We start from the raw sequence: 14,143 nt of genomic DNA on the forward strand, positions 1-14,143 counted from the left end.
CTCATTTTCCTGCTTAACCTCGTGCAGCCAGGACACCATGTGGGCAGAGTGCTTTTCCACCTGCAAAACAACCGGCGTATCACCCTCGTCCCTCTCGATGCCTCTCGCTCTCTGCGCCTCATTTTCACCGGAGGCAGGCTCCAAAGTTCACAATGTCCAAGAACTGCTCCCACACAAAAGGTGCCAGCACTGAAAGCTATTGCTGGGCCTCAGCAGCCCTTGGCAGCCCTTTCACAGCCGCACCAACAGTGGGGCTCTGCGCCTGCCTAGCCTCCCAAAACTCCAAGCGTTCTCTCCCTCTCTGGCTCTCATTTTCACCAGGGACCATGGGTGTGTGCACGTGCACGGGCAGCCACACCGCGTGGGCTCCAGCACAGGGCTCAAGCATCCATCCCCAACGGGATCCAGCATCCAGCCCCGAGGCGGAACCACAGCCCAGGAAGGGGAAACATAAAGAGCAGCCCTCTGCTCTAGCCCCCGCAGGCACTGTGCTTGCGGGCTCCCAAGAGCAATGGGGTCTCCCTCTTGCTCAGAGCGCAGCTGCGGCACGCGGGGGGACAGCAGGAGGAAGGGGTGGGGGCAGGGGGCAGGCAGGCAGTGACCCACGTGCTTCAGCTGCACCCTTGGAGCGGCTGCGTGCAGCGGCGCCGCGTTCAGGGCTTGGCAGGTCGGGTGGCTCCAGCCTCCACGCGACAGGGCCTTTGCCCTCGGAGGGCAAACCTGCGAGCGGCTGGAGAAGCTGGCAGGGAGCAGCCGGGGCCGTGCCAGGACATTGCGTTTTGCACACCGGGCAAACGAATGCGCTTTTTGGGATAACAATCCCACGGTGGCGCTGAGCACCCTCCTCTCAGACCAGGCACGCTTTCGGCCCTTTTGAGTGAGTTTCTGAGCCCCTTTGTGCCCTACGCGGCTGCCTGCAGCCTCCCTTTGCAGGTGCCGGCCGTGGAAGTCCTTGCCTTGCGCAGGAGACTGAATTGGACTGAAGCGTGCTTGTCTGTGAAAACTGGCAACTTTATTTCCAGAACTAAGTCACCTTCAGCGTTTGCGGGCACTCGAGGAGCACGGGCAGGACAGAGCAGGCCTTAGACACTGAGGCGGCCGTTGCAGCAGCAGGCGTTGCCCCAGGGGGAAACGGTCGTGGTACACCGCAGCCTGCGCTGCGTGCTCTTCATGCTGCTGCTCAAGCCCTTTTTCCCCTCAGGACCTGCAGGAGCTCCTGCAGCACATTAAAGAATTCCACCAGCTTCTGGCGTGGAAATGGGCAGGGCGTAAACCTGCCCGGTTGCGTTGGTGTTGGCCTCGGCCTCTGAAAGGGGGTTGAGGTGAAGCCTGGCCGTGGCGCTGGAGTAGCCGTTACTGCTGGGCGCAGGCCCATCTGCACCGAGATCCAGTCGTAAAAGTGCTGAGTGGAGGTGTAGACTCCGGGCTGTTTTGCTCTGGCACAGCCTTTCCCCCAGCTCGTCACTCCGACAAGCCAGAAGTAGTCCGCGTTGTTGTCTTTGCAGACGAGAGGACCACCGCTGTCACCCTGCAGCGGAGGATTAAGAGCGGCTTAGGGTGGTGTTGGGTGGCCTCTGCCAGCACTGTGGCTGTCTCCTCCTGTCTCTCAGCACCTGCCGGAGCTGTATGTAGCGCAGAGCACGGCTCTGCTGAGGCGCTGGAGCCTAGAGAAGCTTTTCTAGGAAGGGGCGATGGGCCTGCAAGGCAGGGCTCTCATCTCATCTCTCCCCTCTGATGCTGGGTATGTGGCAGGCGGCTGTTGCAGGACCGGGATGTGCCAAGAGCATTGGCTGGGCTTTCTGGGCAGAGTCGCAGGCCTCCGGGACAAGGGGGGCACTGGGCAGGGACGTGCAGCTGGGGAAGGGGAGGTGAGCGCCAGCCCCAAGAGCGGTGGGAGGGTGACCTGGCAAGCCAAGCGCACGCCAGGGTACGCCTGGGCGGTGGTGCCAGGGCTGCCTGTGCTGCTGGGGCTTGACTTGTAGCGCGCTCCCACCTGGCAGGTGTCGATGCCACCCTGCGCATAGCCGGCACACAAGTTGTGGCTGTGGATGGCCCCTCTATACCACCAGCTGCTGTTGCAGAGGTTGACGTCAATGAGGCGGACCTTGGCCTCCTGCAGGACATCAGTCGAGCCTCCAGCTGTGAGCACAGAAAGGAATTAAGACCCAGCAGCTGGCTGCCAGTTCTCCCCCCCTCTCGGGGTGAACCCCTTCCCTAGGGCTTGGCTTTGCATCCTGAGAGGCATCGTACCGCTGTGTCCCTTCGGTCTTGCTTTGGGTAAAGGGTCAGGCCCGCCTCTCTCTAGGCGTACGTCCCCACAGCCTGACTCCGGCTTTCGCCTCTGCTGCCCGGAAGCCCAAGCCCGGTCTCCCCAGCGTGCCAAGCCTGCCCTCAGGACACGAGTACTCATTGGGAACTCACATCTTGCAGTCGTGGAACCCCAACCACTGATGTAGCAGGCTGTCATCTCTGACACTCTCAGCGAGGCGTCAGGCACACAGGCAAGCTGTATGTAGGAGCTGCACTGGACAGGCTGGTCCAATTCCAGCAACGCAATGTCGTTCCTCTCCGAGACACTAGTGTAGTGTTCGTGAGCCAGGAGCCGCTTAATATTGCGCACTTGGGCCTCGGGGCCCAGCTGAGTCAACCGAGTGGCCCCGATCACCACGCGCCACATGGTGATGTGCCTGGAAGGCAGATGGAGAGAGAGGTGAGGGGAGCAGAGCCACGTGCTGCAGCAGTCCAGCAGCTCCCTGCCTTCTGCTTGCCCGGGGAGAGCGGGAAGCAGCGCTACGGAGGGTGCGACTGCCCTGGCACGCCTTAGGCTGCAGGAACGTCGAGCTGGAGGCTGCTAGGAAGCAGCGGCACGAGCCCAGCCTTGTCCTGAGCAGTGTCTCAGGAGGGCTCTGCAGTGCCCAGGCACTGGGCGTACGGGCAAGGAAGCGCGATGGGAGTAGCACGTGGTGCTGCGGATGTGGTACCTGCCGGTGGTGTGGGGCTGTCCCCGTTGCCTGGTCCTCCTTACCTAGCCTTGATGAAGCAGTGGGCTGCTGTGAGGACCCACTGTGGGCTGATGAGGGACCCTCCGCATATATGCCCCGTGCCTGTTTTCCCAGGATCCTGGATGCTGACGATCCAGGGCCAGGCCCCTGGCTGGGCGTCTGTGCCGCCCACGACGCGCGACGTGCCGTAGTGAGAAGCCATGGGCCGGAGCCCGCAGGTCCCTCTGTAACCAGAAACTCCTTACTGTCCCGCTGGCTGGCTGGCTGGCTGCTGTTGAGGCTGAATGTCAGCCGCCTTCCCTCCCCACAAGGCGCTGCATGGCCAGCAGGGCCAGGGAACGCCGTGGGGCGTGAGTCCGTCCGCCCCAGTTCCTGTTGTAGCCCTGTAGGCGAGTTGTGCCAGCAGCCTGGGTGCCGGCGAGGAAAGGAGGCTCCCACATAGGGCTCGGGAAGCTGTGGGGCAGTCACAGAGGACAAGCGGGCACCCTCCAGTGAACGCCCTAAGGGGTGCCCCAGCTCCCTCCCCGAGCCTCGGGCCACTTACCCACAGTTGTCCCATGTGCCGTACACAGGCCAGCACACGGCCAGCAGGACCAGGACGGCCAGCAAAGCCATTGCCGACAGCGGCACGTGGCAGCTGCAAGACCGGAGGGCTCGTCGCCACCAGTGCAGCAGGCGACGTAGTGCCCGCAGTGCTCGCGCTGCCTGCGGAGCCCTCGGCCCTGGGGCTGATGTCACAGAGTCGCTGGTTCCGGGCACTGGGCGTGGTGGGCTCTCGGGGAGGCGGGGGGGAGTCATGGCGGGTTCAGAGCAGGAGGGGATGCAGAACCTGGGATCGGACACCCCCGACAGGGCCCCGTGGAATGCTCTGCTTGCAGGGTGAGGGTGTGCAGGCCCCCCCGTGGCAGGCAGCAGCGCCTGGCTCCGAGCACTGCCTGCTAAAACCTAGCAGGAAAAACCCACTGGGGCTCTGTGCCTGCCTAGCCTCCCAAACACCCGAACGCTCTCTCCGCCTCTGCGCCTCATTTTCACCGGAGGCAGGCGCCAAAGTTCACAATGTCCAAGAACTGCTCCCACACAAAAGGTGCCAGCACTGAAAGCTATTGCTGGGCCTCAGCAGCCCTTGGCAGCCCTTTCACAGCCGCACCAACAGTGGGGCTCTGCGCCTGCCTAGCCTCCCAAAACTCCAAGCGTTCTCTCCCTCTCTGGCTCTCATTTTCACCAGGGACCATGGGTGTGTGCACGTGCACGGGCGGCCACACCGCGTGGGCTCCAGCACAGGGCTCAAGCATCCATCCCCAACGGGATCCAGCATCCAGCCCCGAGGCGGAACCACAGCCCAGGAAGGGGAAACATAAAGAGCAGCCCTCTGCTCTAGCCCCCGCAGGCACTGTGCTTGCGGGCTCCCAAGAGCAATGGGGTCTCCCTCTTGCTCAGAGCGCAGCTGCGGCACGCGGGGGGACAGCAGGAGGAAGGGGTGGGGGCAGGGGGCAGGCAGGCAGTGACCCACGTGCTTCAGCTGCACCCTTGGAGCGGCCGCGTGCAGCGGCGCCGCGTTCAGGGCTTGGCAGGTCGGGTGGCTCCAGCCTCCACGCGACAGGGCCTTTGCCCTCGGAGGGCAAACCTGCGAGCGGCTGGAGAAGCTGGCAGGGAGCAGCCGGGGCTGTGCCGGGCGGTGGCTGTGGGGTCAGCAGAGGCGGGGCCCTGGGGACAGGGCCAGCGGCTACGAGATTGCTAGAATGAGACCCGTGGGAGCGACCAGCAACGGGCCCATGGGGAGCGCACCGCTGGGGATGGGGACGAGGAGCCACAGGGCTGTGGGACCACCAGCGATGAGAGCCTGGGCAGGCGGGGAGACCAAGGTCATGGGGACTTTGGGGAGGGAGAAGGACACAGGGTTGGGTGCTGTGGCGTGGGATGGGCCGCGTGGGGTCCATAGGGGCTGTAAGGTGAGAGGGCAGGTGAGTACCTGCAGGGTTGTGGGGAGCTGTGGGGAGGAAGGCAGTGGAGCATGCGGGGGCCATGGGGCTGGCCTGCGAGGAAATGTGTCCCCAGTTCCTGGTGCCTCAGTACTCTCAGACTCACTTACAGGGGCTGGCCAGGACATTGCTAAAGGGTTGCCAGCCTCCAATGGTGGAGAATAAAATCTACCGTGGCCTGAGAAGACGGTGGTTCCGCCTGGTTCTACAGTGGCATCAATACCGTGCGGGGACGGAGGGAAGGAGGGACGGCAGCTGAGGCTGGCACACAGGGACCCAGCTTGCGGCAGGCGGCGGGGTGGCACCCAGTGCCTAGCAGCTGAGACTGGCCCTGGCCTCGAGGGTATGCAGGGACTGGCGTGCGGGGCAAGACCCTCTCCGCGCGCCCCAACGAACACACCCCAGTACATGGAGGTTCAGGTAGAAAAGGCTTTATTGAGGGTGGGGGGCTGTCAGAAGGGCAGCGGCCCGTCCATGACCCTGGGGAAGATCTTTCCCAGTGCAATTGCCTGGTCGATGTTGGTCTCACACAGCACATGCAACAGCAGGCGGTGGAAGAGCTCGGGGTCGTACCAGGAGGCGTAGAGGACAACAGCAGCCAGAGCAAAGCCGACAGCCAGCTGCAGGCTGACCAAGAGCAGGATGAGCGTCCTGTGGGGCAGAAGAGGGATGGGAGGCAGGGCAGGCTGGATGCGTCCCAACCAGATCCTGCCTATGGGATGCAGGGTGTGTTCTGGGAGCCCCACAGCCTGCTTCCCCCACCATTTCTCATTGCTCCCCCGGGCAGGGTGGTGCACGAGACGCCGCAAGCCCAGGAAAGAGCCCTGGCTCAGGGAAAAGCGACGCTGAGCACTTCCCAGCTGCAAAGCCCACAGCCAGCCAGCTGCTCCCCAGCTTGTGAGCCCTGCTGGCTGGAGCAGGGGTCCGGCCCATGCCAGCCGCTGCCCGGGAGCGGGCCCCACGGCACCCACTGGGGACACTCACTGCAGCCAATAAATGAAGCCGCGTCTCCTCGCCAGCATGTCCCTCTCCTGCAGGTCAACACAGAGCAAGGACGCTTGTCACACCCTGCAGCGCAGCCGGGACAGCTGGAGTTGCTCGGTGCCACTGGCCTCTGCCTCATGCAGGAGCATAGCCCGTGCGTGGCTGTGACCTCCATGGACCCCGGTTCCCAGGGAGACCCCGCTGGCCAGGGCAGGGGCTGGCACAGGCATCCCCCTTACCAGCTGTGCTTCCACCAGCTCCGGCAGTGTAGTCCCCGGCACCTCTGCCTCCTTCTTCCTCTGCTGCTGGCTGCAGGCAACAGGGCATGGTTGGACGAGTTACAGACCTCCAGGGCCATGCATTGGGTCCCCTTCCAACCATACAGCACCCCAGGAAGGCAGGGAATGGGCTCCCCTGTCACACCGTGTGCTGCACATACCCCCCACACCATTGCCTGGCTCCAGCACTGGCAGCCCCATCGCTCTGGGTGCTGCAGAGACCGCCCTAGACACCTGTGTGGGGCGAGGGGCCCAACTCACCACATCTCCTCCTCCTCCAGTGCCTCTTCAAGACTTTTTATTTGCTGACGCAGCACCTGGGAGAAGGAAGGGTCTGAGTCCCGGAGTCCGCTGCCACCCTTCTCCAGCCCTCCCACCCCGGGGCCTGTGGGCACCCATCTCTTTTCCCCCAGCCCTTTCAGCACTACCTCAGTCCCCTGGTTAAACTCCTGCAGCCAGGACACCATGTGGGCAGAGTGCTTTTCCACCTGCAAAACCACCGGCGTATCACCCTCGTCCCTCTCCAGCCCCAGGGCCATGCCCACTTGCTGCCCCACTGCCCCAGGGCACTGGGAGACTGGGCAAATCACAGGGCCACGCATAGCGAAGGGATGGACACCCCCATATCCTGGGGAAAATGTCCTCCCAGTCACGCTTCTGCCCGCAGCCGCTGGCCAAGCGGAGCGAGGTGACCCTCCTTGAGCAGCGGGGCTGGACGAGACAAGATGACCTCCAGCGGTCCCTTCAAACCGCCGAGCCCCAGCCTGCGCAGCTCTGGGACGTGGGCAGAGGAGAGGACACCAGCCTTACTGCTGAGCATTTGCAGGGCATCGTGCGTGCCCTGATGGTTCTCCTCCTGCATGCGGAAAGGAGAGCAGGGGCTCAGGGTCTGCAGAAACACCTCTTGGTCACCTGCAAGTGCTCCTCTCAGCCAGGAGCAGCCACCAGGCACCCGGGCACTCTCACGAGTGCACTCCCCTCCGCATTATGGCCCACACAGCTCCCCTCGGGCACTGCCTTCTCCCTCGTGCCCCCTCTCTTCTCCGGCCTCGCAGGCACCGGCCGGGGGGCGCCAGGCAGGGGCACCCTCAGGCCTCACTCTGCACACGGCCCACCTCTGACCACACCCTGCACCCAACACCCCCTGCAAGCACCACCTACCCACCCCTGCTCAACCACCCTCCTATAGGGTGCAGCAGCCAATCAGCGCCCTCCGGCCTTCTGCTCTACCAACGAGCAAGCAGCTCCTGCTGCAAGGGGCGGGGTCGGTTGCGAGCGCCCTGTGCTGCGTGGCCACTCACACACCCATCATGGCTCCTCACAGCCGGCCCCGCCCCGTCGGCAGTGCTCCCGGGGCCCGCAGCGGCGGCAGTCACACCGGCCTCGCCCCCTCCTGGCTGCCCTCCCCCACGCCCCCCTCTGCTGCATTTGAGCCCTGCTCAGGCTCCTCTGCACGCCTTTCTGCCTTTGCTCGCTCGCGGGAGAGCAAACCTCTGCCACAGCACCGCTCTCGGGCTGAAACGGGAACAATCTCCAGCAGGAACCACCGGAAGGAGCAAACCGGCCTTGCCGGTGCTCGGTGCAACCGGCTGGACTTAGTTTTCCCTGTGAATTGTCCCCAGCTGCCTTGCTATGTTCTTCTGTGGTGTCACCACTCCCGGGTGGGGAGGCAACAAGTCCCCACCCTCAGCCTCCCCCCTGTTTGGGGGGAACAGCTCCCCACCATCGCCCTCCGCCCAGACTGTGGCAGGCAGAATAACTCCCTCCCATTGCCCAAATCCCTCGAAAATGCCCCCCAGCCACACCTGACCCCAAGTAGGCTGACTTGCCCAGCATCATGAGTGTGGGGCCTGGCCAGGGACCGGGCCAGGGGGGTTCTGGAGGAAGCAGGACCTTGAGGGGAATAGGTACCTGGGGTACCTGAAAGGAGCGGGCTTTCTGGGGGCAGCTGGCGGGATCAGGAGGGTCTGGGTAGGGGGAACTGCGGGGGCTGGGGGTGTCTGGAGAGAACTGAGATGATGGGGTGCCTGCCGAGAAGTGAAGGCAATGGAGGGTGTGCAGGGGGGACCTGAGGAGAAGGAGGGAGGGACCGTGAGAGGAACTGAAGGGAGTCGATGTGTCTGAAGAGGGGAGCTGAGGGGTCGGGGTCTGCAGGGGGGAACTGACGGGTGTGGGCTTTGACTGAAGCCTAGAGCATTACTAGGGGGAAGATGTGGATCTTCACGTCCCCCTTAGCGTGGGTCCCATGCGTACACACCCTGGCAACAATAATCAGGGTGACACGGGAATGGCCACGCAGCTACGCCCCGGTTGCGTCACAGGCATCCCACAAAGCCCGGCAAGTTGGTGCTCTCTGGGTGTGGCCTACATCTACATGCAGCCCAGCTCTAGAGGACACCGAGGTGGCTCAACACCCTGCGGCTCTTCCCGAGTGACCTCCCCAGGGTGGCAGGCTGAAGCGTGGAGCACTTTGGCAGAAGGTGCCTTTGCTGCCTGCATACCTCTCGGAGAGCCAGGGGGGTGAGACGGACACCTGGAGGATGCTCTGCTGAATGTGGCTGGGTTAAAGAGCCCAACCTTCGGGTCGGGCTCTCTCCAAAGTGACTCAAAGAAGCAAGAAATTCTGCCAGCTCTCCCGTGGGACAATCTCCTTTGGGAAGGCCTGACAGTGCTCCTCGCGCTTGCTCCGGCAGACCATCTCACCAAAGTGTCAATTTTGGTGGTAAACAAGCTACTTAAGGAGCGAATCCCACTCCCCCTTACCTGGCAGGAGGCGCCACAGCTTCCTGAAGCCGAGCCAGAGACTCTGCCATAAGAGCGCTTTTTTGCCAAGGAACGCACGCTGTGGAGCTCTCCTACCCCGGGGCCTGTGGGCACCCATCTCTTTTCCCCCAGCCCTTTCAGCACTCCCTCATTTTCCTGCTTAACCTCGTGCAGCCAGGACACCATGTGGGCAGAGTGCTTTTCCACCTGCAAAACAACCGGCGTATCACCCTCGTCCCTCTCGATGCCTCTCGCTCTCTGCGCCTCATTTTCACCGGAGGCAGGCTCCAAAGTTCACAATGTCCAAGAACTGCTCCCACACAAAAGGTGCCAGCACTGAAAGCTATTGCTGGGCCTCAGCAGCCCTTGGCAGCCCTTTCACAGCCGCACCAACAGTGGGGCTCTGCGCCTGCCTAGCCTCCCAAAACTCCAAGCGTTCTCTCCCTCTCTGGCTCTCATTTTCACCAGGGACCATGGGTGTGTGCACGTGCACGGGCGGCCACACCGCGTGGGCTCCAGCACAGGGCTCAAGCATCCATCCCCAACGGGATCCAGCATCCAGCCCCGAGGCGGAACCACAGCCCAGGAAGGGGAAACATAAAGAGCAGCCCTCTGCTCTAGCCCCCGCAGGCACTGTGCTTGCGGGCTCCCAAGAGCAATGGGGTCTCCCTCTTGCTCAGAGCGCAGCTGCGGCACGCGGGGGGACAGCAGGAGGAAGGGGTGGGGGCAGGGGGCAGGCAGGCAGTGACCCACGTGCTTCAGCTGCACCCTTGGAGCGGCTGCGTGCAGCGGCGCCGCGTTCAGGGCTTGGCAGGTCGGGTGGCTCCAGCCTCCACGCGACAGGGCCTTTGCCCTCGGAGGGCAAACCTGCGAGCGGCTGGAGAAGCTGGCAGGGAGCAGCCGGGGCCGTGCCAGGACATTGCGTTTTGCACACCGGGCAAACGAATGCGCTTTTTGTGATAACAATCCCACGGTGGCGCTGAGCACCCTCCTCTCAGACCTGGCACGCTTTCGGCCCTTTTGAGTGAGTTTCTGAGCCCCTTTGTGCCCTACGCGGCTGCCTGCAGCCTCCCTTTGCAGGTGCCAGCCGTGGAAGTCCTTGCCTTGCGCAGGAGACTGAATTGGACCGAAGCGTGCTTGTCTGTGAAAACTGGCAACTTTATTTCCAGAACTAAGTCACCTTCAGCGTTTGCGGGCACTCGAGGAGCACGGGCAGGACAGAGCAGGCCTTAGACACTGAGGCGGCCGTTGCAGCAGCAGGCGTTGCCCCAGGGGGAAACGGTCGTGGTACACCGCAGCCTGCGCTGCGTGCTCTTCATGCTGCTGCTCAAGCCCTTTTTCCCCTCAGGACCTGCAGGAGCTCCTGCAGCACATTAAAGAATTCCACCAGCTTCTGGCGTGGAAATGGGCAGGGCGTAAACCTGCCCGGTTGCGTTGGTGTTGGCCTCGGCCTCTGAAAGGGGGTTGAGGTGAAGCCTGGCCGTGGCGCTGGAGTAGCCGTTACTGCTGGGCGCAGGCCCATCTGCACCGAGATCCAGTCGTAAAAGTGCTGAGTGGAGGTGTAGACTCCGGGCTGTTTTGCTCTGGCACAGCCTTTCCCCCAGCTCGTCACTCCGACAAGCCAGAAGTAGTCCGCGTTGTTGTCTTTGCAGACGAGAGGACCACCGCTGTCACCCTGCAGCGGAGGATTAAGAGCGGCTTAGGGTGGTGTTGGGTGGCCTCTGCCAGCACTGTGGCTGTCTCCTCCTGTCTCTCAGCACCTGCCGGAGCTGTATGTAGCGCAGAGCACGGCTCTGCTGAGGCGCTGGAGCCTAGAGAAGCTTTTCTAGGAAGGGGCGATGGGCCTGCAAGGCAGGGCTCTCATCTCATCTCTCCCCTCTGATGCTGGGTATGTGGCAGGCGGCTGTTGCAGGACCGGGATGTGCCAAGAGCATTGGCTGGGCTTTCTGGGCAGAGTCGCAGGCCTCCGGGACAAGGGGGGCACTGGGCAGGGACGTGCAGCTGGGGAAGGGGAGGTGAGCGCCAGCCCCAAGAGCGGTGGGAGGGTGACCTGGCAAGCAAAGCGCACGCCAGGGTACGCCTGGGCGGTGGTGCCAGGGCTGCCTGTGCTGCTGGGGCTTGACTTGTAGCGCACTCCCACCTGGCAGGTGTCGATGCCACCCTGCGCATAGCCGGCACACAAGTTGTGGCTGTGGATGGCCCCTCTATACCACCAGCTGCTGTTGCAGAGGTTGACGTCAATGAGGCGGACCTTGGCCTCCTGCAGGACATCAGTCGAGCCTCCAGCTGTGAGCACAGAAAGGAATTAAGACCCAGCAGCTGGCTGCCAGTTCTCCCCCCCTCTCGGGGTGAACCCCTTCCCTAGGGCTTGGCTTTGCATCCTGAGAGGCATCGTACCGCTGTGTCCCTTCGGTCTTGCTTTGGGTAAAGGGTCAGGCCCGCCTCTCTCTAGGCGTACGTCCCCACAGCCTGACTCCGGCTTTCGCCTCTGCTGCCCGGAAGCCCAAGCCCGGTCTCCCCAGCGTGCCAAGCCTGCCCTCAGGACACGAGTACTCGTTGGGAACTCACATCTTGCAGTCGTGGAACCCCAGCCACTGATGTAGCAGGCTGTCATCTCTGACACTCTCAGCGAGGCGTCAGGCACACAGGCAAGCTGTATGTAGGAGCTGCACTGGACAGGCTGGTCCAATTCCAGCAACGCAATGTCGTTCCTCTCCGAGACACTAGTGTAGTGTTCGTGAGCCAGGAGCCGCTTAATATTGCGCACTTGGGCCTCGGGGCCCAGCTGAGTCAACCAAGTGGCCCCGATCACCACGCGCCACATGGTGATGTGCCTGGAAGGCAGATGGAGAGAGAGGTGAGGGGAGCAGAGCCACGTGCTGCAGCAGTCCAGCAGCTCCCTGCCTTCTGCTTGCCCGGGGAGAGCAGGAAGCAGCGCTACGGAGGGTGCGACTGCCCTGGCACACCTTAGGCTGCAGGAACGTCGAGCTGGAGGCTGCTAGGAAGCAGCGGCACGAGCCCAGCCTTGTCCTGAGCAGTGTCTCAGGAGGGCTCTGCAGTGCCCAGGCACTGGGCGTACTGGCAAGGAAGCGGGATGGGAGTAGCACGTGGTGCTGCGGATGTGGTACCTGCCGGTGGTGTGGGGCTGTCCCCGTTGCCTGGTCCTCCTTACCTAGCCTTGATGAAGCAGTGGGCTGCTGTGAGGACCCACTGTGGGCTGATGAGGGACCCTCCGCATATATGCCCCGTGCCTGTTTTCCCAGGATCCTGGATGCTGACGATCCAGGGCCAGGCCCCTGGCTGGGCGTCTGTGCCGCCCACGACGCGCGACGTGCCGTAGTGAGAAGCCATGGGCCGGAGCCCGCAGGTCCCTCTGTAACCAGAAACTCCTTACTGTCCCGCTGGCTGGCTGGCTGGCTGCTGTTGAGGCTGAATGTCAGCCGCCTTCCCTCCCCACAAGGCGCTGCATGGCCAGCAGGGCCAGGGAACGCCGTGGGGCGTGAGTCCGTCCGCCCCAGTTCCTGTTGTAGCCCTGTAGGCGAGTTGTGCCAGCAGCCTGGGTGCCGGCGAGGAAAGGAGGCTCCCACATAGGGCTCGGGAAGCTGTGGGGCGGTCACAGAGGACAAGCGGGCACCCTCCAGTGAACGCCCTAAGGGGTGCCCCAGCTCCCTCCCCGAGCCTCGGGCCACTTACCCACAGTTGTCCCATGTGCCGTACACAGGCCAGCACACGGCCAGCAGGACCAGGACGGCCAGCAAAGCCATTGCCGACAGCGGCACGTGGCAGCTGCAAGACCGGAGGGCTCGTCGCCACCAGTGCAGCAGGCGACGTAGTGCCCGCAGTGCTCGTGCTGCCTGCGGAGCCCTCGGCCCTGGGGCTGATGTCACAGAGTCGCTGGTTCCGGGCACTGGGCGTGGTGGGCTCTCGGGGAGGCGGGGGGGGGAGTCATGGCGGGTTCAGAGCAGGAGGGGATGCAGAACCTGGGATCGGACACCCCCGACAGGGCCCCGTGGAATGCTCTGCTTGCAGGGTGAGGGTGTGCAGGCCCCCCCGTGGCAGGCAGCAGCGCCTGGCTCCGAGCACTGCCTGCTAAAACCTAGCAGGAAAAACCCACTGGGGCTCTGTGCCTGCCTAGCCTCCCAAACACCCAAACGCTCTCTCCGCCTCTGCGCCTCATTTTCACCGGAGGCAGGCTCCAAAGTTCACAATGTCCAAGAACTGCTCCCACACAAAAGGTGCCAGCACTGAAAGCTATTGCTGGGCCTCAGCAGCCCTTGGCAGCCCTTTCACAGCCGCACCAACAGTGGGGCTCTGCGCCTGCCTAGCCTCCCAAAACTCCAAGCGTTCTCTCCCTCTCTGGCTCTCATTTTCACCAGGGACCATGGGTGTGTGCACGTGCACGGGCGGCCACACCGCGTGGGCTCCAGCACAGGGCTCAAGCATCCATCCCCAACGGGATCCAGCATCCAGCCCCGAGGCGGAACCACAGCCCAGGAAGGGGAAACATAAAGAGCAGCCCTCTGCTCTAGCCCCCGCAGGCACTGTGCTTGCGGGCTCCCAAGAGCAATGGGGTCTCCCTCTTGCTCAGAGCGCAGCTGCGGCACGCGGGGGGACAGCAGGAGGAAGGGGTGGGGGCAGGGGGCAGGCAGGCAGTGACCCACGTGCTTCAGCTGCACCCTTGGAGCGGCTGCGTGCAGCGGCGCCGCGTTCAGGGCTTGGCAGGTCGGGTGGCTCCAGCCTCCACGCGACAGGGCCTTTGCCCTCGGAGGGCAAACCTGCGAGCGGCTGGAGAAGCTGGCAGGGAGCAGCCGGGGCTGTGCCGGGCGGTGGCTGTGGGGTCAGCAGAGGCGGGGCCCTGGGGACAGGGCCAGCGGCTACGAGATTGCTAGAATGAGACCCGTGGGAGCGACCAGCAACGGGGCCATGGGGAGCGCACCGCTGGGGATGGGGACGAGGAGCCACAGGGCTGTGGGACCACCAGCGATGAGAGCCTGGGCAGGCGGGGAGACCAAGGTCATGGGGACTTTGGGGAGGGAGAAGGACACAGGGTTGGGTGCTGTGGCGTGGGATGGGCCGCGTGGGGTCCATAGGGGCTGTAAGGTGAGAGGGCAGGTGAGTACCTGCAGGGTTGTGGGGA

The 14,143-nt window shown here is 63.7% G+C and overlaps 1 protein-coding gene across 1 annotated transcript; it reads right to left on the reverse strand.

Moving 5' to 3' along the window:
* Positions 1–370: 370 nt before the first annotated feature.
* On the reverse strand, positions 371–12,847 carry LOC142048522 (transmembrane protease serine 9-like). Its single transcript, XM_075075519.1, is given in 9 exon segments — positions 371–1,528; positions 1,994–2,687; positions 3,026–3,226; positions 3,547–3,947; positions 10,340–10,681; positions 11,147–11,292; positions 11,575–11,978; positions 12,179–12,379; positions 12,700–12,847. Coding segments are annotated over 9 exon segments (2,808 nt in total). The 5' UTR covers positions 12,771–12,847; the 3' UTR covers positions 371–1,180.
* Positions 12,848–14,143: the final 1,296 nt, after the last annotated feature.

This window comes from Phalacrocorax aristotelis, chromosome 26 (genome assembly GCF_949628215.1).
Source record: "Phalacrocorax aristotelis chromosome 26, bGulAri2.1, whole genome shotgun sequence".
Taxonomy (NCBI): domain Eukaryota; kingdom Metazoa; phylum Chordata; class Aves; order Suliformes; family Phalacrocoracidae; genus Phalacrocorax; species Phalacrocorax aristotelis.